Source organism: Taeniopygia guttata, chromosome 5 (assembly GCF_048771995.1).
Source record: "Taeniopygia guttata chromosome 5, bTaeGut7.mat, whole genome shotgun sequence".
Taxonomy (NCBI): Eukaryota; Metazoa; Chordata; class Aves; order Passeriformes; family Estrildidae; genus Taeniopygia; species Taeniopygia guttata.
This window is the reverse complement of record NC_133030.1, coordinates 6406259-6434033: the sequence shown is the minus strand read 5'-3', so window position 1 is coordinate 6434033 and position 27775 is coordinate 6406259. Positions and strand designations below refer to the sequence as shown.

The window sequence follows — 27775 nt, the reverse complement described above, 5'->3', positions numbered from 1 at the left end:
AACCTACATAAACCATTACTGATGCTGCCCTTTGAAACAGCACTAGAGAGGGCTGGTAGACTTCACTGAATTCTGTAAACTAAACACTCTAAATGCACTAAACTCTGTAAACAAGCCACTGCATGAGCACCCAACATCCACAGCTCCAAAGTAATGCAGGGAACCCACACATTTGCAGGCTGTGGCTCCTCCAGGGGCCAGGACCAGGCACCAAACTCAGGCATTTGTTTCACGCTGCCCTTGAAACCACCCCAAGCCCTCCACGTAAATCAGCTCATTTTTACCTGGATCCAGCGCCTTGATGGTTAAAGTCAAAAGTGAGGAAGCAGAATGGGGCATCTAACAGCTTTAATTATGGTGTTCTTGGCTCCCAGAGCCCAGATAGCATCTTTGCAATTTGGCTGCTGCAATTAATAATTTCTGATGTCAGCAAAAGTCTACTCAACCATAACCTGAAGTTGAAATGTTTGGGTTTTCCTTTCTTTATTTGATCAATCACCTGAAACTTTACTTTGATTACTTAAAATTGCAAATTAAAAAAAAAAAAAGTAATTTAAAAAGCGTATAACATATGAAAATTAAATATCCACCCACTTGAAACCCACCCCTACCACCACTTAAAAACTCCCACGATGCTGCCTCCTGCTCTGCATGAAACCAAGCACCCCAAGCACCTTCCTCTGCCTCCCCACCTCACTCTGCTCACCCAAATGCAGCACTGCTAATACACATCACCCACGTGCAGCACCAGATCAACTGCTCAAAGCTGCTTTTTCAAACAGGTTTGCAAAGTTAGGCTCAGACTTGTATTTTTCCACAGTCTATCAGCACTTTTCCATCTTGCATAATCATCATCCACAGAATTGGCTCTCTTTTGTCAACTTGGATAGCACAAAAAGTCATTCTGTGATCTTCAGGACAGCCCCTCTCACTGCAGAAATCTTTCCCCTTTGCAAAGGAGCCATTAAAATCCTTCTAAATAAAGCTATTGTGGAAGGCTGAAAATGCACCTTTCTCTACAGATGGGTGTGGATTTTAATTTTGTTGGATCTTCACTCAAAACCAAAATTACAATGAGCCGCTGAAAAATACATTTGTCCAAGAAAGGGCCTTGGGGCTCTACAACATTTCAAGTGGAAACATGGCAGTTATCCTCTTCTATTTAAAAATTTAACTATTTGTGAGCTGATAGGTGAACAACAACAACAACAATAAAAAAGATCAAGGTACAAAATGATTGAAACTTCACAGCATCTTCAAAGATTTAAAAGGAAAAATTAAATGTGCTAGAACACGAGACAGTAAATAGCACAGCTTCCACTGTTTTCTCCTGGGATTTCCTACAGTAGGGAGAACTGGGCCAGAAACCCAGAAAGCACACACAGACCCATGCACAGTTTTCCTTTCAAACTGTTCTGAAACTGAAACCATTTGCAAAAGAATGGATGGAAACCTAACTCAAGAGAAGTTAATTTAATGAATGTATTTTACACTGCTATTAATCACCCTCCTCCCCCATGTCTCCAGTTACTCTCTTCTTACATCTCACTATAGGTATTTTAACATAAACCACTTTGTTTCTCACCAAAAGAGGAGCCCAGGGACAGGACTGTTACCTTGAAACACTTAGTAAAGTCAGACCAAGAAAAGTAAACCAGGAAAAATGAATACAGAGCCTTTCCAGTTGTTCTTTCTGGAGCAGAATCTAACACTTTAAAAGACATTTTTTTGGTGCAGAGTTGAAGTGCTGGAAGTGTGCTGTAAGCTACTCAGACATTTTCATGTTTAGTGACTATTGGGGTTACTGCCAGCAAGCTGAACTGCAGCTCTCTGTCAAGCTCTATTTAGAATTCTTCCAAGATAAGGTTTCAGGATTTACATTTAAAATACCTATTTGTAAAGGGAATAACTCACAGAACAAAATGATTCAGTGTTGAAAAATTTGAGTAAGAAAAGATCTGGAGAAGCTAAAAAACTGCAAAAGCTCTTTTCATTTAATCTTCTTATATCAGTGCTAATAACCTTACAAAAATAACACTGGATTTTATTTTGTCCCTTAAAATATAAGCAGGAGTTTGACCAAGCGATTGACCAATCTGAACACAGCTGAGCATGTACACAAAGGACCTCTTAAAAATCCACCTCATCTCAAGGAGTTAGAACACCCTAAACTGTCATGAACTGATTTGCCTTTCCACCAAAACCCATCACATCCTGCTCAGAAGCTGAAATTCCAAAGGTCCCTTCTTCACCTCCACCTTTGCACCCCGTCCCTTCAGTCAGGACTGTGGGGGTCAGCAGCCAGCACAGCTGCATTCAGCTGCAAAACTGACTGGTGGAACTTGTTTTTTTGGCCATTGTTCACAACCAGGGCTCCTCTGGTACCTCCACAGCCTCGGGGAAGGGGAGAAAAGCAAGGCACTGCATGTGACCCAGGTGCTGAAGGAACTCCCAGCTAAGTCTGCAAAATTCAGTGTACAATACTACAGCAGGCTGCCAGCCCCTTTTTCTTGCACTCACAACACACAAACCATATTTTTCCAGCTACTATTCTGTCTGACTGTGTTTATAAAGCTGTTTACAGACCAGCTCTACGCTGGGTGCACAGAGCACCCCTTGGCCAGCTGCACTCTCACCTCCCTGCTTTGGAAGCCACGGGAGTGATGCTCATCCCTGGTCATGCCTGTGTCACTACAACAGCTCCAGAGAAAGCTGGAAAAAAAATCAGAATCTTCATATCACAATAAGGTCAACGTTAAATCTCAGTCATCACGTTAGAAAAATGTGCTTTGTTTGTTCTGCCTTTGTTTCCATGACAGTAAGAAGTGCTGAGAAAAGTCTTCTAATCAAAGTCAGAAATCCTTGTTTACATACAAAGCCTCGGGTGCCTTCCAGAAAAGAAATCCCTGTAAAGTGTCCATGTGACAGCAAAGGACTGAACAAATCCAGAGGTCAAGCCCAAATGACTGTGGATCCCAGTCCCCCTGGGATGAGGGGATGAGGGAATGGGGAGGAGACCCCTGGCAAAGATCTGGGTGTAGGTCACCACTGCAATATGCCTCCAACTCCCTCTCAGCAAGGCCCCAGCCCAAACACCTCCTCACTCCAGGTGGGCAGAGAACCTGGCTTGCCCAGGGGATAGAGAACTGTGAAAACCAAAGACTTGATTGTGCACCTTCCTTACCCTTCCTTACCCTTACCAGTACTTCTTTCTTACTACTTACTTACTTCTCCCCCAAAGCAGATACTCTGGATCACATCCCCTCCTTGTACAAAGACACAATTCAAGCCTTAAAGAAGGGGGAACATCCACTGAACACAGTGACAGCTTCTGACACCCACCTCCAGCTCCTCCAGCACTGGGCTGAGCTGGTGAGAGCTCAGCAGCAAACCAGCAGTTACTGGCACCTGGCAGAGGCTCCAAAACACCATAAAAACAGGGTTAAACACCGAGAAGAAAAAGAATAGATTAGCTAAATTCTTACAGGAATGATGTAACAAAAACATGGAAGGAAAGGAATGAAGGGCAGTATGGAAACAAAGCTATGCAGGATGCATTTACATTTTCTGCTGCTGAGTGTGCTTTTGAAAGACTCAAGGAGCTGGGCCCACCTGCCCTGTGGCCATCTGCCTCTTCATCAGGGTCACTCAGCCACTCACAGCCCCAGAACAAGTGGCCAGGTGGGGCCATGGGACATCCTCAGCCAGGATGAGGTGGATACTGAACACCCCAGAGCCAAAGCTGCAGCTGGCAGGTAGAATATGGCTCCTTTGCTCCCCATCTTCTTCTAATCCATCCTAACACTGCATCTCCACCACTGACACCAAATATTTCAGATCTGCAGACTTAACTCCGAGCAAGAAACACACAGGCACAAACTGAAGACAAGAAGAACCCCAGGCAAGGGGCTCAGATTTATTTGCAGGTTGATACCTTCATATATGCCTGAAGACTCAAAGCAATTCTGCTTTTCCCTACTCAGAAGACGCTGCAAAGCTTCTGCACAAATTGATCCAGGCCAAAACCTGTGCACAGCACAAGTGATTTCACACATGAGAACTGCTCCTGTCTCACAGCAGCATCAGCTGTAGCTGAGCACACGGAGACAAAGATAATGCACACGGTTCTCCCATCAGAAAAAAAAAGGAGAAACACAACAGAAATTGTCTTTCTGAACGCATGACGGACTGCTGAAATATGTCCTAAAATAAAAGCTGAACTTGGCAATAAAAATGTGTTAATTTGATCACAGGGCAGAGCACTATCACTCAAGAAGCCAAACCACTTAAAAACAACAGTTGTTATCCTACCAGTGATTTACAGAATAAACAGACACATAATCAAGTAAAATGTTGTATTTTTTGCTGCTGGGAAGATGTCAGCTACTACCAACCCTGAAAGCAGTTTTTTGTCCTAGCAGAACTGCAACATTCAAGATGGGATCAGTAAGTCCTGGTTCATGTGAGCATTTAAGATTAGGCTTATTTGGAAGGAACTACAAAAAGGAAAGGGATCTTACAACCTTACTCAGACAAATCAGGAAGCCACCAGAAATTTGCACAGGAGTGAGAATAAGAACTGGATATTATGTACTAAAAAGCAAGTGCACTCTGGGCTGGGATCTGGCCTGAAACAGACTCACACACGCCTTTGTTTCCTTGCAGGGTGAGCTCATTCCCACAGAGGTTCCTCCTTTGCACAGAAACCAGACTTACAGCACTAAAATATAACAAAGCCCCATAGTCTTCTGAGGCTAAAAGCCTGCAACATTAGTGGAAAGATAGCCAGCTAGATTGCAACCTTTGAGTATCAATAAACCTCACAGAATCAAAAAATGAAGCCAGAAAAAGCAAACACAGCAATAGCTGTCAATCCTCACACAGGAAACTTTCTACCATGTTATTCAAATATTTGCAATCTATTAAAAATGTATTGATGTCATGCAGCATACAGAGATTGAAAAGAAACAGTGCAGGGAGAAAGCTGCTCAGATTTATCCATCATTTAATGTGTTTCCACTGCCACCAGTATTTGCAAAGCTAAACCTCCTTACTCAAAGGTGTAACACAACACACTCCCATGTTTTGAAAAGTGCAGAAAATCTCTTACCTTGCAATATTCCCCAGCCAAAGCACTTCTCCACCTTGTTGCCCATGAAGAATTCCAGGAAAGGGGCTCAGATTTATTTTGCAGGTTGATACCTTCATTAGGCTACCATCCAATGCCCCCCCCTTAAATAAACCAGCCTGTAACTTGACTGTCTAGGAAGAGACTTGGAAAAAAAAAAACAAACTTGCAGCGAGGTTGTTTTCCAATAGAGCCCTCCACAGAGAGTCAGCAGCTCTGAGAGACACTGGAAAGTAAAACCCAGCTAGAAGGTGATCATCAGAAACTTCCCCTGGAAAGAAATCTGATCCCTCAACAAAATTAACCTCTGAAGTGCTGAAAAAGCGAGAGGTCAAGACTTGGTGCTGGGACTAGGTCATGTGTGAAAGCTGGAAGCTGATGGCAGAGCCAGGCAGGCTGGTGCCCCAGACCAGGTACCACATCCCACCAAGGAAAAGCTCATGGCAGCAACCCCGGGCTTGGGGGTACTAAATGGCACTGTTTGATCTCAGCTTAAAGACTACAACCTCTAAAAGCGTTTATTTCCACTCTGCTTCTATAGAGGGGTTCAACAATGTGACTGCTGAATTAAGTATTGTTTTATGTGAATGTAGCAGGATACATACCTAAAATGTTTTAATGCAAAATATTTGGAATATTGGTAATTTTTTGTTTTGTTTTGTTTTTGTTTTTTGCTGGGGGAGTAGTGGTATAGAAAAACATTTACAATAGGAATGGTAAAGAAAATAGCAATTGATCTACTGGTATCTCCAGCTAAGAACTTAAGAAATTGAGACAAGATATGTAATATTAATTTGTCTCTTCTTCATTTAGCACTGTAGAACAAGGAGGGGGGGAGGGGGCGTATCACTTCCCCTTATTTCAAATAGAGATGGCTATTTAGAAATATAAGGCTGATAAAAAATGCTGGTGGTTAACATTCAAAATTCTTATTTTAGTCTAATATAAGTATTTTCTGACAGGATTCTTCCAAGATCTCTGCATTCTGATGAACATGTGGGTTTTGTTGTTTTTTTTTTTTTTTCCTAATATGGGATATCACACCAGCTAAGTAGTGCCAGGATAAATTTCTGTTGCCACCAAAATCACCAGCGAGGGATCCTGTTCTGGAAAGGAGGTGGGAAGCCTTTGGGATGGGGAAAATGGACAGGACATGACACTGTTGCCTTAGCCTCACCTCAAGAAAATCATTGATCATTCAGCCCAAAACCAAAAACAAGAGCAGGAAAGAATAGTGAGAAGTCAACCACACCATTATGTATTTATTAACTCAGCTTGAGTACCCTTGTCTTAAATAAAACATACCTTTTAGCACAACACTGCAATGTCGGTTGAAAGAGTTAAAATGCAAGAATTCAAAGGTTATAAAACAAAGACTTTGTGGAGATACTCTGCTGCCAAAACCTTCAAATAAATGAGTCGCAGTCTGAGCTTGCCTTTTTACACTGGAGCCTGTATTTTAGTGGCTACTGTGCAACTATGGCAACACAGAGCACGGGTAATTTAGAGGCTGGTGGATGTGACAACTTGCAATTTTGAACAATGCTAATAATAAAAGTGGCTTGGGAAAAGCATCATTTAACACAAACGTTTGTGGTTCAAAATTAAAAAGGCCCCTGTTCACTTAATTTTTAAAATTTTTAATTTTTTTTTCAGCTGGATGGTTACCTATATTATGTCAGTCTGATGATTAAATAAAAGGTAGAAACATGATGCTTGTGCTTTTTGGTTCATCTGCACCTTAGAGTGCAGCCAACCCTTTGTGATGTAAACATGTACAAATGCAAAGCTGCTGATGTCACTATCTTTGCTGAAGATTAGACAAGAATCACATGGCTTTTTAAAAAGAAAGCTATGTATTACCCATAAAAAAAGAGGGAAAATATCCTCATGGACTTTTATTACTCCTTTTTTGCCTGTGGTGCATTTTAACTGCTAGCCTTTATCAGGGAATCCTGCAAACTGCTTCTCATTCTTTATTTTAATTGCTGAATAGTGAGCAGAAGTAACTCTCAGATATGACAGGTACTTAAAGGAATCACAACTGCAAAAAGCAAAGCTTTCTTTTCATCCCTAACACCCTTCCTGTCCTCCTCTCACAAGTGATGTTTCTCAATTGTCTCTCCATGCAGTTGTATAGGAAATGAGTGACTGACCCACTGCTAATGGCAAGTAAGAACAGCCAGAAACACTCGAAGTAAAAAAAATCAAATCTGAAAATGTAATCTAGGGCAAAAAAAAAAAAAAAAATCAGGATATTGCATCTGTTGACTCACCAGCTCCAAATAAAGCCAAATTCACAATATTAAGGAAGAGCACTACACTAACATTTATCTACAGCCCCACTGTCCTTCCCTTCCCTGGCAGTCCCTCCACTGCAAAGGAGGGATTTTTGCAATGTAATAGCCATAACGCCAAATACAGAGCGATATTTCCAGATGAATTTTACATGCAGCAATAATCACAGTTTTATGGGTCAGGAAGTTCAGAAGATTAGTGTGTTATGGCTGCAGTGTACAAAAGCGTTTGTGTGAGAAGTTTCACATAGCAATGGGGTGAGATAAGCTGTGAACAGCTTTACATTAAGTTCTTTTATGGTAGTTAAAGTTGGGGAGAAGTAAAGAGACCCCACGTATTAATTTACCTAAAGAACAGCTGCTTAGAAAAAGCTGCTAAGTGTCCTAATACTCAGTATCATAAAATCACTGCACCTCCAATCCCTCCTGCCTTCCCCCCACACCCGTGTGCTGTTCCCATTAACCTCAGGCACAACTGTGATCCTGATCAGAACTCAACTAAATCTGCTTGCAGCAAAGCAAAAACTTAGCAAAGAAATGCCTCGCTCCATTTTATTTGCCAAGGCCTAAACCCACAATTATAGGTTTGCATTCTATGTTAAGGCAGCTCAAACCTTGCTGCATTTTCAAATATTCCCTTGGAGAACACCAAAATGCCTGAAAATTGTGGGTTTATTGCAATTTATCAAATCCTTTTTAATTTTTGTTCCTCAGTAGCTGAGATCTGTCAGTTAGGACCTTATAAAATGTCTGCATTTGATAATTGGAACAATTATAAAAGTAACACAAGCAGCATAGGCTGCAAAGACATCTCACTTCACAGTCCTGGGAACCTGCTGGATAATGTGTGGCAGGAGGCATCTGCCACATCTTGCCTGGAAGAGACTCCACTACCACTGGGTAAACCAATGTCTTAAAATAATCTCAACAGCAATTTTTAAAGATTTCTTTTTAATTTCTTTCCTCTTAAAGGACATTAAGATTATTTGAATTAAAAAAAAAAAAACAACAACCAAACCAACATTTATAACACCAAAACATATTCTGAACAGACTCAAACATGCTTTTGAACATACTATCCTTTGAAATAGAGCACATGGAACAAAAATAGAGTACTTTCATTGATTATCTGCATGAGAAAATAAAAGCAGGACTACAGCAGCACTGCTGCACCATTACAACTTGTACACATGACACTACAGGGCTAAAACTATATCTAACTACCTAAACAAATTACCTTTGCATTAAAGTAAATTTTAAAAAATCAGACAAAAACCACAAAGAAGCCCCAACTTACTGAACTCATTGTAATTGTTAATCCTAGGAAGGTATTTCTACCTAAAATCAGAGTAACACTGGCAGCAACATTAACTCTTAGGAGGAGGTATAGTACAAAATAAACCCCAGCTGCTACAACCATGTGGATTTTAAGTGAGGTTCCAAAGGGAGCTTGGAAGACAAGAAAAGTAGGACTGGAAAACCAAGCTTCATTTTTAATTCCTCTTATTCTTCAGAGGCACTGAGTTTGCAGACTGACCAGGGATATGTGCTCTGAAACACTCCTCACATCCTTAAATCTCAATGGGAAGAACCCTCTGTTGCCTCAGGCTTTCCTGAGAGCAGGTAATTATATTATGGTGGTGCTGTGTGGATTTATTTATTTTTATAAGTGAACACATGAAGTGTTCACTTTGGGATTTTGTTTAAATCACACAGAAGAAGGCAAAAAGGAACCATCAGTGTTGTGCTGCTGCATCGGCATGTCTTGTAATGCAGAGAACTGGGGAAAAGGCATTCTGACCCCCAGGAGACTGTGAATTTGACCAGAAAACTCAAATACAGGGTAATATTAATAATTATTGCACAATACAAGACAGACTCAGCATCCCCCTCCAAGGAGCTGCTTTTCACTGAGCAATCATTAAGGAAAGCCCCAGCTTCCTCCAACAAGGTGAGATGCATGCCTGCTGGAGAAGAAAAGGCTATTTGTGTGTGTGTGATGAGTGATAAAAAATGGCTTTATAACATTTTAACATGCACTTCAAAGATTGTTTAAAAAATGCCAGTAGCCTCCACGGAGCACTCGTGTTGACACGGTTGTGAGTTATACTTTTCACTATGCCCACTTCAAATGAATAAGCACATCAGAGTGAAAAACACAAATGGCCACTTTCTGAAAAGAAAAAAAGGCAGGGAATGGGAGAAAAATCCAATAAAAATTGGGGGATGCTGAACAGCAATTTAGCTTGCATATTCTTATCTGAGAGGAATTCCAAGTGAATGCTGAATCCAGGGCTTATACTTGGATGATCCAAATGTTTCTATATTTAAACACATTACCAAGTCTCAAACTCCTTGAGTGAGAAACACTATCAGCATATTAACTATATACACATGTATTTGCTTTTGCATCTATGATTTCTAGGCTAATATTTCCAGATAGAAATAAACCCAACTAAAATGATATAAGACAAATAGCCCATTAGTAAGAAGTCTATCGATGTTCTGTCATACAGAACAGTTTGTCCATAAAATGAACAAAAATCTGATCTTAAAGTGCAGTTAATATGGTGGAACACAAGAATGATGTATCATTCCCATTGTGTTAAATGCAGTTTTCTTTATCTCCTTCTCCAAACTATAAAAATCAGTGCTCTTTACAAAGAACATAACACAGCCAAGCACGATTTTAACACACATGCCACTCACTAAGGAAAAAAAAATGTAATTCTTCCAATCTAGGCTGCTGAATAGAGTAACAGGAACTGCTACAACATTTTAAGACTTAACAGTCTCCTGCAACCATAAAGATTTTAAGTTTGATCCCTACCAAATGGAATTATAAATATAGTGCAGCTGGCATGAATTCTTTTTCTCAGGACTCTGAAAAAAATGCTTTGGGGTGAATCTATGACAGATGTCCATATTTCATTTACAGTTTGTTTTCTGAGCTTTCTAACATCATGTCTGTGTCAGCAAGCGATAGAGTGGAGAACAGAAACAGATATGAAAGAAGCTGTACAAATCATCACCTAGGAGCAATGAGGTAGAGAACAGCTCAGAAAGGGAGAAAATTTGAATTACAGGTTCTGTTTTGGCCAGCAGGTACAGGGCTCTGTGTCAGAGGATGCACTCAGGCCCAAGAAGGATATGCCAAGAATTAGATATTTCTGGCTGAAAAAGCAGCTCTCCAAGTGGTTGTAATATGGTTTTGAGAAGCCCTATAAAACTTGATTTAATCTTCCTACCCACACTCCCCCAATAAAATACTAAAATCATTATTGTTAAACCAATAGCAGTCATTAACCATGTCAGGGCACCCACTGTAAAACCACTGCTGTCATCTGTATGTATCTTGTTCAGTTATGATCAATAGAGTTTACCCATCTTAATTGCTTCAGCCTTCCCCTAATTAGAGCTGTCTCTGAATTTACAGTTGTTTATTGTTGCTGTGGATGTTTTTAAGCTTGCACATCCCACTAGAAAAGTAAACTCATTTAGTCTAATGAAAATACCACTGCTACATCAAGGTAGCATCATTGTAGTGTTTGCAAATCCTGTCTCACTGGGTCTATAAACATTGAAACCATATAAACACTTCAACTGCACAATCTGCACAGAACAAAGACACAAACTCTCAACTTCAACAAAAAATATTTTCCTTTAGTTTTGAGAGTCCATTTGTGTCTTTTCTTATAAAACAAAAGGATCTACTCCACCCATCCAACACTAGGATATCCAAAGACTGTATCTGAGCCAAAAGACATCACTCCTCCTCAGGTCACCTTGCAAAGTATTTCCACTCTTTTGGATGTGCTTTTTCACGTGAATTGGGTTTCTTCTTATTTTTATTGTTTCTGTCCATCAAATAGACTAACTTGCCATTTCCAAATTCACAGTAGACTTTTAATGAAATATAGAATTTTGGACATTTCCTCTCCCTGCCACTGTTATTTATGCCTGGTTATGTAAATGAAGTTTTTTTTAGAGTTACAATATTCCTAACACAAAATTAACTGATTCAAACTACTTACCTACAAGACAGCAGCTCTAACCAGTGCATTATTTTAGAGAAAAGTTTCTCCTAGCTCTCAGGTATTGTTTAAAATGCTGACAACTCTTATGGACTCAATGCTCTAGAAATAAAATATAAATTCTTAATTAAGCTGCAAAAAAGCCCAAGCATAAACAATAAGGCGCTAAATTTAAATTAATATTTAAAAATTGCAGCTGATTAGAGGTGTGTCCCCCATGAAACTCCTCATCTAATAAACACCTGTGGTAATCACAACTTGCCCAGGTGAACTTCTGACCTCAGCTAAGCCCTAATAAAATCGTAGCTGAAAATCACCTGAGAATGGTTCTTCAGCTGCATTTCACAGAGCTACCCAGCTTCACTCTTGACTGGAGAAAAATTCAGCTGGAAGACTTACTTTTAACAGAAAGTCAACTTTTTAACTACTCCACCAGTTCCACTGCTCAAAGATGACTTCCATAGAGAGAAAACACTCCTCTTCAAACATAAACATAACAACGAAACCTCTTGCTCTGCCTGACCAGAAGATGCACACGTTTAGATTGCAGCAGGACAGGGAAAACTGATGGCAATAACAACTGAATATTGACATGTGGAGCTACTGCATGTAACAGAAAACACAGCTGTTTTCTTTTCAAACTGAACTAATTCCAAATTCCTTGTAGGGCCCACATTATCTGATGCCTGACATCGTTATCTGATACCTGAAAAATGAACAAATTAACCTGGTAATGAACTTTTATATCATATTGTTACAGTTTCCTAACAAGTAAATATTTCTTTCATATACCTTATAAACTATGTTAAATATTTAGTCTGGAATGCCATATAACCCGATAAACATTTTTTCTCTGTCCACATTATCCCACCTCTCCAAAGAGCCAGGTTGCACCTATTTGTCGTCCCCTGCCCCCAACTCAGAATAAAACTACTAAATTCTGTGCTCCAGTAAAAGGTGCGGCAATGTTCACAAGCACCCACCTAGTAATTAACCAACAAAGGGTTAATTATTATCATGCCTCGTGGCATTATCAGGCAACCTTTTGTTTCATTTTATTTTCTTTACAATCAGGTGCAAGGACAGATGTTGTCAGAGCCAGAAGTGACACTAATCCTGGGATTCTTCCACAATTGCCCCCGGTATTCCTGCTTATCTCAGGCCTGTCTGGCTCTTCCTTCTATCAGCTATTTATTTGCACGTGAAAACTTTGCAATATTCATTTCCATGCTGCATCATTTTACACATGAAAACGCTAAGACCTAAGCTGTGTATTAATTAACATGCATACGATCTGTATGCAAATCATGCCATTGGAAATAGCGACTATTAGCATAACAAGTGCTTATTATTTATTGAGATGCAACTCGATCAGGCATCCTGCTGGGGTCTGACATCCTCGGTCGGAAAGGCAGCATCTTTTCTTTCTCCATTTACACATTCTTCTCTCCTGTGCCTTTCTTTAGGGGGGGAAGTCCTGGGAGATGAAATTTGAATTTGCTGCATCTCAAGCATCTGATGCAGTTCAAACCCTGCGGGGCCTCTCCAACAGCAGCCAGCCCAAACCACCCCTTCACCCACATTATCTAATTCCCAACTGATAACAAGTTTAAAGCAGGCTTCTTTCTCTATCCCCCCCCCCCCCCACCTTTTTTTTTTTTTTTTTAAGGAATAAAATGTGAGAAAACAAAAGCTCAACTGTGCAAAGTCATAAATCTTTCCCAATATCATGCCTACTCCTCCTATCCCGCTTCAGAAGAATTTAACCTTTTAATTGTCCCAGCCATAACAGGAAAACACAATTTTACTATTTTTCAGCAGGTGAACAAGGCTTGCTAGATCATTTCATGCTGAGAGCTCTAGGTCACCGCTGCCAGCACTGCTCCCCTGCTCCATTCCCTGCCCCACTGAAGCCTTTGCAGGACTCCTTAACCTTTCCCCAGCATTTGTGTGACAGCAAAAACTTGCAAAACTCTTCCTGGCCCAGTAATCCCTTCCCCAGCCCTGCTGGGCTTCAGGACATGTTTGCTCTCTCAGAGGCTACACCCACTGCTTCAGAGATGGCTGTGTTACAGAAATGAACTAATTAGCAGGGGGAATGAGTTCAATTATTTATCACTTTGCCAAAACTGAGATGTTTGGCAAACTGAAATTTTCCAAGCTGCATGCCAACCTAAGGATTGACTTTGGTATTGGTTAAAAACAGAACAATTCCCGAGAATCATTAGAAAATAAGACACAATTTTCCTATTGAGTTGTATTGATCTTCCCTGAAAAAACGTGTCCTGCAATACAAAATACTTATTTGGTTCTGGAAGGCCCTGGAGAACAGGGAGGGTAAGACATGAAGGGAAGCCAAGAATGTGAACACTGGAAAAGAGAAAAGTGAAAACCAACTTATAGATGGAAAATCTGAATGTTGGGCTTGCTGGAGGTGGTGGGTCACTGCTCTACACTGAAAATGGCTGTGACTCGGGGAACCAGCACAGAATCATACCACACCTTGGGTTTAAAGGGACCTCAAAGATCATCTCGTCCCAACCCCACTGCCATGGGCAGGGCCACCTTCTTGTAGACCAAGTTGCTTAGGGCCCCATCCAGCCTGGCCTTGAGCACTTCCAGGGATGAAGCATTCACAGCCTGTGCCACCCGCACAATAAAGAATTTCTACCAAATATCCCTTCTAAACCCACCCTGTCATTGTGAAGCCATTCCCCCTTGTCCTGACACTCCAGGCCCTTGTTCAAAGTCCCTCTCCTGCAGCCACTTTAGGCACTGAAGGGACTCTCAGGTCTCCCTGGAGCCTTCTCTTTCTTCTCCAGGCTGGACAACCACAACTCTCTCAGTCTGTCTTTATCAGAGACACCTTTACTCCACAGTGGTGGCACAAACGCAGCTGAGAAGTGTCCAGAGATGTCTAGAAATTTATTTTGTTAAGAAGAGGCTTTAAGGCACTGTCACACTACCTTTAGTTTGGCAAGCTTTTAGCTAAAACTCTCCAACTGCCAGCTCGGCTACTGCTACAGCAAACATCTCTGCTTTAGAGAAATTTGGAATTTTTAAATTAAATATCCTGTTGGCTTATGAAAAAATGTGACTTCACAACACTAAGACAACTCCCTTGGACACCCTGTTAATTTTCATAGTTAAATTAGCTGGGGGAGACGTGGGAGTTCAAGGACTTCAACCTGAATTCTTTCCATCCCACTTCCTGTTCTGATAGCTCCACAATAGTCAAGAGTAAAATCAGCACCTTTCAGTATCTTATGTTGATATTATTTCCAGCAAATAATTTGGCAGGAGATATAGGGAGAAATATTCTTACAGAAACAATCCTAACACAAGATGCCAAAACAGACATCCTTGCTCCAGTCAGGCACAGCAAAGACCTCACCTAAACTTTGTACATTTTGACCTTAATCATTGCATCACTACTCTGTAAGGAAAAAAACCAAGACCAGGACCCAAGCCCTTATTTTCTGTTTTATCCATGTGCAATAATGAAATAATTCTAAACCAGCCTCTCGTTTCTCTGTCCCATTTTAACACTGGCAGAGTGTGGCCATCTGGTTAAGGCTGAGCTGTGAAATGGTGGCTCACTTTGCTATCAGAGACTTCAACTAGGACTGATAAACACAGCTCTGTTTCAGTGAATTCCTCTAGAATTAAGGAGTGGTCATTGGATATATTTGTTTAGAGACTTCAATGAACTGAACCGAACAAGGGAGGACAGGATGAAAGGACAAAAGTCAGTAGGTGTATCCTGCCCTCCGCCCCAGTTAAAAAACCAGATTACTAGTTAGATTAATGCACACACTCATATTTAGCATTTTAACAGACACGCCTAACAAATTGAAGAAACTTCTTACCTTCAAGATTAATAAAGAAATAAACAAAGATTAATCTGGAAAACCCCTTCTTGGTTATTCCCTCCACTTTCCCTCTAATGTGTGATTGTGCTATGGGTCAAATAGATTTTTAAAGAAACAAAGAACAGAGTTCTCAGAGATTAGTTTATAAGATAGTAAGTCCACAGAGGCTTTTCTTCTAATCACCCTGTTCTTCTTGTCTGCCTTGAATCCATTCTACTAAAGTTATAGCTACGGTTCACTACTATTCCTGAAAATGTCCAAAGAAAGTTTCATTTGTCTCCCATGATCTCACCCAATCTTGCTTAGCCAAGTCATAAGTTACCTTTGGCTCTCATTTTTTAATTTCTAAAATAATCCCTTGTTCCTAAATGATTTGATAACATACATATTGCCATAATAAATTCAACCACATCCCCATATATTGCAAACCCCTCATTTTTAACAGTGTTAAAAACTGGAGGTGAAATCAGAGCCTGATGTCAATAAATAAGAGAAGAAGGTACCCAAAGTGGGGAGCAGCTTTAAGATTCAAACACATTTCCTGGGCAAAGCTGGGTGGCAGTAATTTGCTGAGGACACAGGTAGATGAAAGCCCACCCCACAGCACAAGGCATTGTTTGGAAAGAGACGGATGGCTGCAAGGGAAAGCAAACTGGTGGCATAGAGGGGATGATGCAGGAAAGGTAAAATAACTCACAGAAAAGAATGAGCAGAATTGTGGTGCTGGAGAGAGGGAAACATATGGTATGACTCACAGAAAAGTGATTATTTTATCAGTCACACGTTTAACTCACTACAGCTGATGTAAAGTCAGCCCATACAAACATGGTGTGAGAAATGAGAATGTCACTAAAATCAAGAATTGGTCAGAAGTAACAGCAGAAAGGGACCAAAACTCTTAAGTCACAGCGTGGAAGACACCTCTGATTTTGCCCTCTGAGTGTTGGTGGGCATGACCAGCACACTTAGACCTAAAGGAATAACAAGCAACTTCTTGTTGCCATATGGCATTTTGGCTTTTAACCTCTATTAATAAGGAAATGACTCGGTGGTTATAGTTAGAAGCCAACAGAGAATTTCAACAGAAACAAGAGCATGAATCTCACAGACTGACTTCTGTCTTTCCTTTGCATGCACATTTAAATCATTAGAAACGTGTAAATGCAGATTTCTTTCTACCACCTGATCCCTCTCATGAGTCCTTTGCTTCAGAAATGCTCTCAAAGCACAAATGAATAAATTCTCTCCCTAGGAGTAGACAGAGGATACACACAGTTCCAAAACAGAGGTTAAGTGGAATTTAAGGCTTTCCTGGGTGAATGTAACCTCTGGGGACTTGACCTGGCACAGTATACTCATATTTCTTTCCCGTAAGCTTATGTTGGTGATTCTTCCTTCTCCTTTTCCCTCTCATTTTTTTCCATAGAGATACACAGTTGCCTATAAATACATCTCCAGCCATTTCATGATAATATTCTGCTCATCCCTTCTGCACTCAGAACAATTTCAGTTCTGCAAATGCAATATTATGTTTCAGATATCCCTGGAAACAAAAATTAAGTCTTTGCATAAAAATTCAAATGAAACATGAAACTATGCATGTGCATATCAGATGGCATCAAATAACATGAATGGTTTCAAAGAAATGTTTAAGGCATTAAGTCATGTTATGAAGAGTATTTCTAGCTGCAAGTTTCATAACAAGAATAAATCAACCTTGACAATGAACATGAAAGAGGGAATGAAACCTTTTTGAACACTCAAGGTGGTTTGCTCATTTCCCTCAAACCAAAACGAATGAATTAGTTGCTATATCTGAAATTAACTTAAACTAACAACATAATCAGAAAACATAAACTTTAAAGTTAGAATTAGATTAAAAAGATTAAAACATTACTTGGGGCTGATGAAAGCACATGGTAGCTCCACAGTAGCTGCTGAGCTGAGCCTTTGTAAGTTAAGGAGCAACAGAAAAATAACATATTGTTAAAAAGAGCTGACCTCAGCCCTTGGACTTCGCTCAGGCACTAATCAGACTTCCAATGTTTAGCATTTATCCCCTGGCTACTTATTGACCATCTATACCTGGAAACACACATAAACAAACCTCTAGCAAAGGGGTGGTTACTGAGGCTCCCTGTGCACACAGGTTTCACTCATTCCAATGCCCCTTACGTCCAATTAATTACCTTCAAATTGCAGCAGTTTTAATAAAATTAGATGTTTTATTTACAATGAGAATATAAAAAAAAAAAAAAAAACCAAAAAAAACTTTGACTAATAAAACCAAATTACACACCTTCTCATAATACTGCTGTTAGCAGCACAATGTCACTCCAAGTGTTTCCACTGTGGAGTGTGCAATTATTTATCCTGGCCAAATGTATCTTAAACTGCATATACTTAAGCAACATAAGAACATCATGTGGAAGCTTTAATTCCTGTTTATACAATAGCAGAGTGTTTTTAAGCCCCATGGAGCTGTGTAACACTGAGCAGTTTAAGCCTCAGGATGTTGGAGCTCAACGCAGAAAGATCAGGAGCAAAGCGCCTGCTTGTTCTGTGGAGTCTCAGCATCACTGTGAATCTTATTAGCTGCCATAAAAAGGTCACAAAGTTACCTTATCCTACTGCTGAAAAATCCCTATGTTGTGAGGACGCTGAGGAATTGAGAGGAGCAGGATAGGATCTACAGATAAGAAGTGTATGGACCCTCAATATGGAATATCTAGTTGGACACCAGGGAAATTATCATGACACCAAAGAATGATCTGACTTAAGCAGCAGCTCCAAGAATCCTGGGGCAGCAGATAAATAGTTATACTCTTTTATCCCTGTCCCTACACTCTCCAACTTTTAAAATGCAGCACAGCTGCTCCACAGAGGGGAAATTTCTTTCCACTGGGCACAGATATTCATTCCATGGTGGAATGAATGCACTCCATCCTCTGCCCTTCTGTCTGTGGACACACATGGGAAATGAGACATTCCCTGTTCTTTGAAAACCCAGCTACAGGTGACAGATAAGGCCTGTGGCAGAAATGGGAAAAGAGTGCACCTCTTTGTGAAGTGCCACGGAAACTGGGAAGGAACCTTCATTTTTACCTGATGACATTTTCTGCTTCCACAAGCGCCAGGTCAGGGATGCTTTGACTTTCTTTGGTATCAGTAAACCCAAAAGTACCCCCTGCTTACTGCATTACCTTCTAAAAATACAGGAGCTGCCATTCAGGACAGCTGAAGGAGATAACTGCAAAATACAGAGAAATTCAAATATGAGCTAAAAGTTGTGGATACCACACCTCAGAGCTTCTTCTGCTATGCTGCAGATGTGGATATTATTGGATATTCCAGGGTAGTAGTACCATCCAGATTCAGACATTTAAGATAACTGTTCAATTTAGGAGTTTCATTCCCATGTATATGCAATGGAGCAAAGCATCCAGATATTCTGGATATATCTGTATTCCAGAATATAATTAATTCCTTGGAGGGACCTCCGTGATGGAAACCCTTCACCCCACCTGCAGTGTCTGAAATCCCTTCACTGGAGGGGACAACAATGGGAATAAACGACAGAGGGAGGAAGAGGAGAGGAAAGGGGAAAGGGGAAAGGGGAAAGGGGAAAGGGGAAAGGGGAAAGGGGAAAGGGGAAAGGGGAAAGGGGAAAGAGGAAAGGGGAAAGGGGAAAGGGAAAGGATCAATATTATGTTGTGGTGCAAGATGTGGCCGGGGGTGTGTTTTCTATTACCATCTGTTAGATGTGGGGCAGTTACCTTCTGTTAATTGGGCTGCCTGTTAAAAACAGGGGCAGTTTTCTTTATCTCTTCCACAACCAATCCTCCCTCCAGAAAATATCTTCTGTTCATGGGCCACTGAGTGTCCCTGCATGGCTGATAAAATTCCATCATCCCACGGGGAGATGCTCCACCCAGGGGAGGAGCCAAACATTCCTACCTGGATAGGATCTGAGATTTAGAACACCACAGCAGCTTTTTCCCACTGCATTCCCAGAGGAGCATTTCTTTTCCACTGGATTCCCAGAAAAAGACCAGGCCCACTTATGCCACCACTGGACCTTCAGAGGAAAACTCCACCATTCTACAGGATCCCTGCTCCAGCAGAATCACAGCTGGCACTGCAGGAGCGCTGCAGCCACCATGTAATGGGACTGCTGCCACCACCCTGACCCACAGGGTGTCAGGTCCTATTCTGACTCTGTCAGTGTTGTTTTGTATTACTGCATTTTTATTTTTATTCTTATTTTTGTTTAATTCTAATAAAGATCTACTATTCTGACTCCCATACCTTTGCCTGAGAGCCCCTTAATTTCAAAATTATAATAATTCGGAGGGAGAAGGTTTAAATTTTCCACTTCAAGAGAAAAAGGCTCCTGCCTTCCTTAGCAGACACCTGTCTTTTCAAACCAAGACAAAAAGAAAAGGAAGGAATGAAACCAGGAAAGAAAGAAAGAAAACTCCAGCAAAGCTCAGAAGAACATGCATACAGGAAAAGACATGCATCTCACATTTGGACTCAGAATTCCTATATAATTTTCTAAGCAATACCATTACAGGAAACATTCATCTGCTAAAAAGAAAGCTTAGATCCTGGCTGATAACATTAATACTTCTATTAATGGAAGCAAATACTAATAAAGTACTGTTATAATCATAAGATAATACATAGATGTATAGCAAGAAGAAAAACAAATACATATTGAAATTTACAATTATAGACAACGAAGACAAACAAAGATCAAAAGGCGAACCTTTAGGTTTCCCAGTAGTGAGACATTTAGTAATAAACACAAATTTGGAAAAAAAAAATTATCAGTCTAGAAATTTGCTTTACAGCCACAATGAGCTTCCACACTCTTCAAACAGCCCCAAACTGGGGCTCTGCTTTGGGAGCCTGACAGCTGTCTGCTATTAGTTTTAGTTTTATTTAGTCAACCTCAAACTTGGAGGTTACTGGTGTAGGTCAGTCGTGAGACTATGTTGACTCTCTTGCCATTGGACATGGAAAACCAAACAACCAAGTCTGCTCTGTGGCAGCAGGCATTTCACATTCCTCGGTTTGTCATGCAAAGCACAAAGACCCTGGTACAGTTCAAAATGCTCTTTGTATCTACAATCTTGTTTACCCTTGGAATACAAGCTTAATTTCCCACATGTCTAAAGTGTTTTGAAAGCCACTTCATACAACAGAAAAGACAGTGCTAATCTCTGGCAGTGGAAGCAGAAATAGAGGGTTTCAGAAGAGCCTCTAAATCAGCACTGAGATCAACTTTATACTTCTATACTTTGAGTGCAGGTGTATGAAAAGAAGCATGTCTTCAGGAAAATCTAGCTCCAGTGCTGTAGGATTGTGTTTTTGCCATCCCTAGATGTAAATTATTCAGCTGCTTAAATGAGGCAGTTTTCCCTGTTTTCACGGAATCAGCGCCAACACCTCTGTAAAGGGCAAGGTCCTTCACCTGCCCACACGCCCAGTGCAGCCTTCCAGGGAAGCCCAAACTTTGCAGGGGCAAAAAGAAAGTCACCTTGAGCTGCTCCCTTGAAGGCACTTCCCACCTTCCTTTAGCTTTAGTGAACAGCAGCTGCTGGCCTAAACATTTTATTCGGATGCTACAGGAGAGATGTAAATATGCCCTAAAATATAAAGGCATGCAGAATGAGAGTCACAGATAGAAAAGCAAGAGGGGCATGACACCAGGGGAAAGGTTTCAACAAGAAATGCAGCTCCTAAAGCCTAGGTCCAGACTATCTCTTACATATGTTTACATCTAATCAAAACAGGCAATTCTGAAGAGGATTAGAACTAGAGTGATAACCAAGCACTTGAAGATTACCCAGTAAATGACTTTGGAGGAAAGAGCTTGCAGTCGTAGCGTGTTTTGGTTGGTTGGTTTTAGTACTGAGTGGTAGAATACCAAGAAGTGGCACTTTCTCATATGAAGAATTATTTTAAAAGGCAAAGAACTGCTCTCAGTGCCTTGTCAGCCTGTGGAGCTACTAAAACAGGTATTACAGAACACCTGAATACCTGAGTAAGAGAAGAACAGGATAATTCCTGGCTTCTTGAATGCACACATGTCCTTATTGCAGTAAAATCTGCTTTTTTTTTTTTTTTTGTGGCCATGAAGACACAGAGAAGGAATTGTCCCCAAGGAAAACCAATTCTAATTTTACAAAAAGTCAATTAACTAAAAGGCAGAAAACTCCTTCAACTCCTCCACAGGTCAATCATCCATCTGCTATTGCTTTTACCACATGACATGGTATTTTGGAGCCTGGATAGAATTTTCTGCTGGAAAATTATCTACTTCCTTAAGTCATCCCCTCCTCAAAACTCTCTCTAGCCTTCCAACAGTTTCCACCCTCACTAAGTTGGTTGCTGGAATCACACTTAGCTGCCACTATGCAGTGAGTAAAATTAGACCAAGCCTAGGAAACAAACAAAACTTTCAAACCTATTCCATTCCATTATGCCTCTCTGAACAGAATTAACACTACCAAATCCTACAGAAGAACTGCCCAGAATACTTACTCCAGTGTACCACGTGTATAGTCCCCAAAAATTGTGTAAGAAGAAAAAGAAAAACATTGTTACTGTGTCTACTGAACAAATTCACACAAAGCTTGTGTTATATAATGATTTTTTTTTTTTTTTTTTTTTTTTTGTTTATAGACCTGAAGAAAACTTTACAAGAAGTTTGTCATCTTTTAGACCACTGATACAGATCTGTCAAGGACACTACTTCCCTTGACAAACCTTGCCATGCTCGGATGTAGTGTCCTTTTCTTCCTTTTGGTAATGCTCATTTCAGCCCCCTGGTATAGCTACTATGCCTTTGTTTTGAGCTACTATTTATTGCTTAGCTTTGCAATTACTTTATGAAATCTAAAACCACTTTGGATTGCAGCTTGTGAAAAGATTCCTTGGAAAATAAAAGTATATGGTATTGTGATTCTAAGAAGCAGATCCCAGGGCCATAAACTTCAAAGAATCTTTGCAATGTGAATTTCCCCTGCTTCTGAGAGTCAGTTTTCAAGATAAATGTGGGATCTTTCCAAGACAGAGAGATAGATATCTACAGGTACCAAGGTACAATTTGCATATTTAGAAGCAATAGCATTTTTTTCTAATTTAGTGATAAAATCTAAACAGATGGCCAAACAGGGCAGATGATCTGCTAGGCATGAATCCTAGTGACTTTGCTGTTAAGCAACTCTAGATGGGCATATATACACAAACTGCAGTGACTCACAGCAGAGACACAGCAAGCAGTGAACACTCAAAACCACTTTTTATCTATATTATCCTAAAAAATCTTGGAGAGTTTAAGTTATTTTTTAGAAAATTATGCTTATTTAGTACACAGGATCCTTACACAGGAGTATAAGTTTCACTGTTCCACAGTAAGGAAAAGAAATGGGAAAAGCGGAGCTTTTAAGTTATCTTAATTGTAGCAACTTAATCCAAGTGCAATTGCTAGGATGTTCTGGAAGTGAAGGAGCTGTGAACCAATGTCATGGAATCTTCCAGGCAGAATGGAAATAGTGTGGTGGCAGCAACTTTCTCAGCTGAGACCTCCTGAGCTTTGTAGATGACTTCAGTGGATGCAGGTATTCCTTCTCCTGACAGAAGGGACATCCTTCCTCTGCAAACTCTTTCACACAATAACACCAGAGGAATCTCCCTGCAGTTCCTTTACAGGGAAACTCCACAAACACACCAACACTCCTGAGAGAGCACTGCAGGGCAGGGAGATGCTGCAGGGGAAGGAGATGTTGGGAATTCCACTGCCATTACAAAACAGTAACATCTATTTCTACATAATATTATAGCAATGGGCTCCACCTGAAGCCTAAAATACAACTCAGTAATTTCCTAACAATTTAAGATTAAGATTATCCAGTCTATGTGTCTATACATATCTATTCCAGAACCATTTTCTCTGGTTTGCCCTTTTTCTTATGTATTGTGCTACCACTGCTAGAGCAGTAGAACTCCAGCAATGATGGGATGGGGAGTGAAGGAGTAGTTCTGCTACACCTTCATTTAACCTCAGCTTCACTGTCTCAATTAAGAGGAAAAACTAAGACCACAATCAGGACTTTGAGCTGTCTCGTCCTACCATAAAACTACATAAAGGATATCTTAACAAAAATTTTCTTTTTCTTTTCCTTATATTATTTTCCATTGTCTACAGTAAATTTGATGCAGCTTCTTAAGCAATATCCCTTAGCATAATGACTGTAATTCTGCTTTCAGTGGAATCTACCTCCTCCCTAAAGTAGGTAGATTCCGCTGATTCTCTCTCCACTTTTCAAAACAGGCCAGTATTTCCCCAACTTGATGACTTGCTTCAGCTTGCTTTTCAGCCCTTCTGAAGTGTGATCCAAATCCCCTTGGTTAGGAAGGCAATAGAACAATCTCCCTCAACCACCAACAACTAGCCCATCTTTTAGCAATCTCATCACTGTAGCAGGATTCAAGAAATTAAATTGCAGTTAGTGAATTTAATCATACTGCAGACAAAAGTGTGAAATACTGTCTACTACCTGAGCTGAGACACATAAAGAACTTTAACTGGTTTTTATAAAATGCAAAATAGCAGCAAAATACTATTCTTCAGCTGTTTTTGAAAGCCATCATTTTTACCATTTGTACTGCACTTAATGACATCCTTATTAACAGCAAAGTATGTGTGCTCTGCATGGAATGTCTGTCCTCTGGCTTTCTGCTCCATATCTGCTTCACTTCCAATTCTTCTTTCCTGTCCATCTCCTGTCCAGGGTTCACAGTTTCTCCTGGGATTATTCAAAGATCTTTCCAAAAGCAGGAAATACTTCTAAAATGCTGACTGCCAGGAAGCAGCTTCAGTCACAAATCTGCCTAAGAGTTAATCTGAAGGTGGGCTGGTTTTTAACCAAGCTGTAGCCATCAGATGTGATCAGGATACAGATACACTCTTGGAGAGCAAGCCCAGCACTATTTTTACTGTTTTCCCTACAGTCCATCAACACTGTAGCTGCTGGAAGCACCAAGACAACACAATCCACTCTTCAATAAGTCATTACAATCAGGAGCTGGGAAGACTTTTCTATGCCTTTATGCAAAGCCAGATAATTCATGCAACCTCAAATAGAATGTAAAAGGGAAGCAGTCAAAGTTATTTGTGCTCAGCAGTAGTTTTTTAAGCACTTCACCACTGATGATTTTTAAAAGGTCATATAGGTCACACTGCCCTAATAGCATTAAAGTTACACTTGACAAGCTCACATCCAGAGTCTTTTGTCCCAGCCACAAGTTTGTGATAAATCAAGTCTGAATTATCTCTTCTAAATAATAGCTTACACAGGTAAGCAACTACAGAAAGATTAATTCAGATCTAATTTACCTACACATATTACAAATTCAAGTTACATATATGAAGGCAAGGGCCAGATTTAGTCTCAGATGGAGCAGCTGTATCTGACAATATGAAATCAACTTAAATAACCAGATGGCACACACCGTGTCCATATACACAGAATGGACAAAACAATAGGATATTTATTTCCAACCTTGAAAAAAAATAATCCTAAACTAAATTAAGGAAAAAAAACCTATCACTAACTAAATTAAAAGGTACTTAAATGCCTTTTTTGATTTAAAATGCCTTTGTTCTAGGCAAACTGAAATTATTTTGAAGTAAAAAAGTAAGCTCAGCTGTGTTGAGCAATGATTCCATTAACCTTGCAATCAAGCATTAAATTCAATGCCCTGGTTTGGATTTCCCTGCTGGAGGGAAAAGAGTAAGGTCTGTGCTTTACCTTACCAGAGTCAATGAGTAAAAGCCTTACAACTAAACTTCTACAATTAATAGCATAAGGAACTAAAGTAGCTAGCATATTGCAAAAATTCCTCTGATAACTTTTTAATTATTAACCTCATGCTCACAGGTTCACAGTCTTTCACACTTGTTCTCCCATGCATTCAATTAACATCTGCTTTGAACAAGTTAAATAGAATCTTAATATGTTTTCTGCATGTACCAATAAAGCAACTCAGCACCGCTGCTCACTGCCTCACAGAATGAAGAAAACAATTAGATACTGCACAGTTTTATTCAACTCCTTTTCCTTATGCCCATTTCACCCCAGAAAACACCTCAAACTAAGATTAAGGTTTTGTTTAGTCTGCACCCAGCAAGCAAAGAGGAGCTATTTTTAAATCATTGCCCTTCTGTCAGAAACCTCTCATCTCCTGCATAAGGTATTATATTCTAAATAAAAAAAGACTAAATCAAAGCAACACATCACAGCACCACCAGCTCTGGGACCAAGGATAATTTTTCTGCCACATGGAGTCTTTATTGTGTGTAAAGTCTGTTCCCCTCCAAGTGAACTGAAAGGATGATTTTTGAAGCTGAAACAAATGACAACCTAGGGATTGCATTTCAGGAGGTCACAGCCCCATTCTAGGCGTAATGCATTTAAACACACAAATAATCCCTCTTGTCAAATGTTCCTAATTGGTGCCTGACGTGTGGTGTCTTCAGGAAAGGAGTTCAGCAAACAAGAAGCATTGCAAGCACAGAAAATACTGGATGGGGGAAGGAACCAATGACAGGAATGCATCACTGGCTCTCCAGAGAAGCTGTTACTTAAACAACAATGCTGACAGATGCTGAATTTTAAACAGATGCTTTTGCTACGGTGGCAATATTGGTTCAGAAGCCACAGCAGCAGAAGAGGATGACACTTGATTCATCTCCTGCTGCATCACAACACCCTCACCCACAGGACCAGCAGTGAGTGCTGGTTGGGTTTCAAGCTGCAAATTTCAGAAAGAGATATGAGCTCCTGGAAAAATCCAGGCATATTTTACAACTGGCAAGCATATGCTGACCTGTAATTCAAACTGAGCTGGGATTCTCTGGGAGGTTTTAGTTCTTTTGTTTACATTTGACATCCTGCTCTTTGCTAATATCACAAGGACACCAAAGCAGATTTAGTTCTAAATCCTGGCAGATTTAGATTTAGTTTGCTTAGAAAACAAAGCTAGATTTTCCATCACTTGTGTTTCCTTAGTCATACATGCATCACAATGAATAAAGTAATATTAAGCTCAGTCATGTCATGAGAATGTATACATAGCAAAAAGAGAAAAAAACGTTAATTCAGAAATTGAATTCATTTGAATATGCACCTCAAAATTAATTTTTTATACTTAGAGGCCCCTCATGGAAGAAAATGGATATGGGTCCTTACTGCATCAACAGTAACACTGATCAGGCTTTGGAAGGGAAAGAAGCAGCTATGTGCTGACCCCGTTAAAAGCAACAGTATTTAGCCCATTTATATCAATATTAACAGATTATTTCACTGGGTTCTTTTGTGACTGCACTCCCATAAATTATGGATTTCCAGTCCTCTAATTCTTGACATTTGGTCTTGACTGTTAACATTGAATCACTAGAATTGGAGGTGAATCAATGGATGTGAGGAGAGAACTTGGACCTTTCCACTTCAAACACTACTAAAACAGGAGTTCAACACTGTCTTGTGCTGCCTCCCATCCACAAAAATGCAGGGGAGACTCCAGCAAAACACTCAAGAGACACAAAACCGGCATTTCTCCCAACACCTCCATGAACACCAAACCTAAAATACTCCCATGTAAGAGCCTGAGACAAGAGATGTGAGACTCCAGGTGGCTCTTCAAAATGCTGTTTATTGCATACAGCAGTCCAGGGTTGTCTATGACAGAGCCATGCTCCAGCTGTCAGCTCCAGCTATAGGCAAGCCTGAAGACCCTTTAGTTCTGGTTACAACACATTATATATATATTTTTTTGCTGAGCATCTCAGTACATAACAACCAATCAGCATCATATACAACACCTTTATTATTACCTATAGCCTATCATAACCACTATCATTACCATATTATGGTCAATACTATCCAATCACATGAGATAGTATGTTACAAATATGAAATACTGTCTACTACCTGAGCCGAGACACATAGATAACTTTAACTGGTTTTTATAAAATGCAAAATACTACTCTTCAGCTATTTTTGAAAGCCATAATTTTTACCATTTGTACGGCACTTATTGACATTCTTAAGCTTAAAGTTGTTTTTCAGCTTTCTTGCAGTGGAAGATTCTTTGACCTTTTTTCTACTCGCCCCATTGGCACATCTGTTTGCCTGTGGTATCTTTCTGCTTTTCCTAAGACCTATTTTTGCTTAATAAAAACATCTTTTTTCTTTGTGGTCAACATATCCTTTGCTCCAGTCATAAAACCTCCTTCCAAATCGACTTAACCTTTTGTCCTGGCTTGTAAGATAAGCATGTATTTTATTTGCCATCTGTTGGAGGTTGGGCAGTTTTCTTATCTCCCCCAAGAACAATGTCTCCCTCTGGGGAGATATCTTCTGTTAATGG

The 27775-nt window shown here is 40.1% G+C and overlaps 1 protein-coding gene across 7 annotated transcripts in view; it reads right to left on the bottom strand.

Moving 5' to 3' along the window:
• Positions 1–27775, bottom strand: part of NAV2 (neuron navigator 2) — a 377851-nt gene that overhangs the window by 54466 nt on the left and 295610 nt on the right. The window contains exon 1 of one of the 7 annotated variants that reach the window (XM_041716458.2): positions 5111–5463. The exons of the other annotated variants lie outside the window; for them this stretch is intronic. Within the exon in view, the coding sequence (XP_041572392.2) occupies positions 5111–5208 (98 nt within the window). The 5' untranslated portion in view covers positions 5209–5463. Of the gene's footprint in view, positions 1–5110; positions 5464–27775 lie in introns of those variants that run through there. 7 annotated transcript variants of the gene reach the window in all.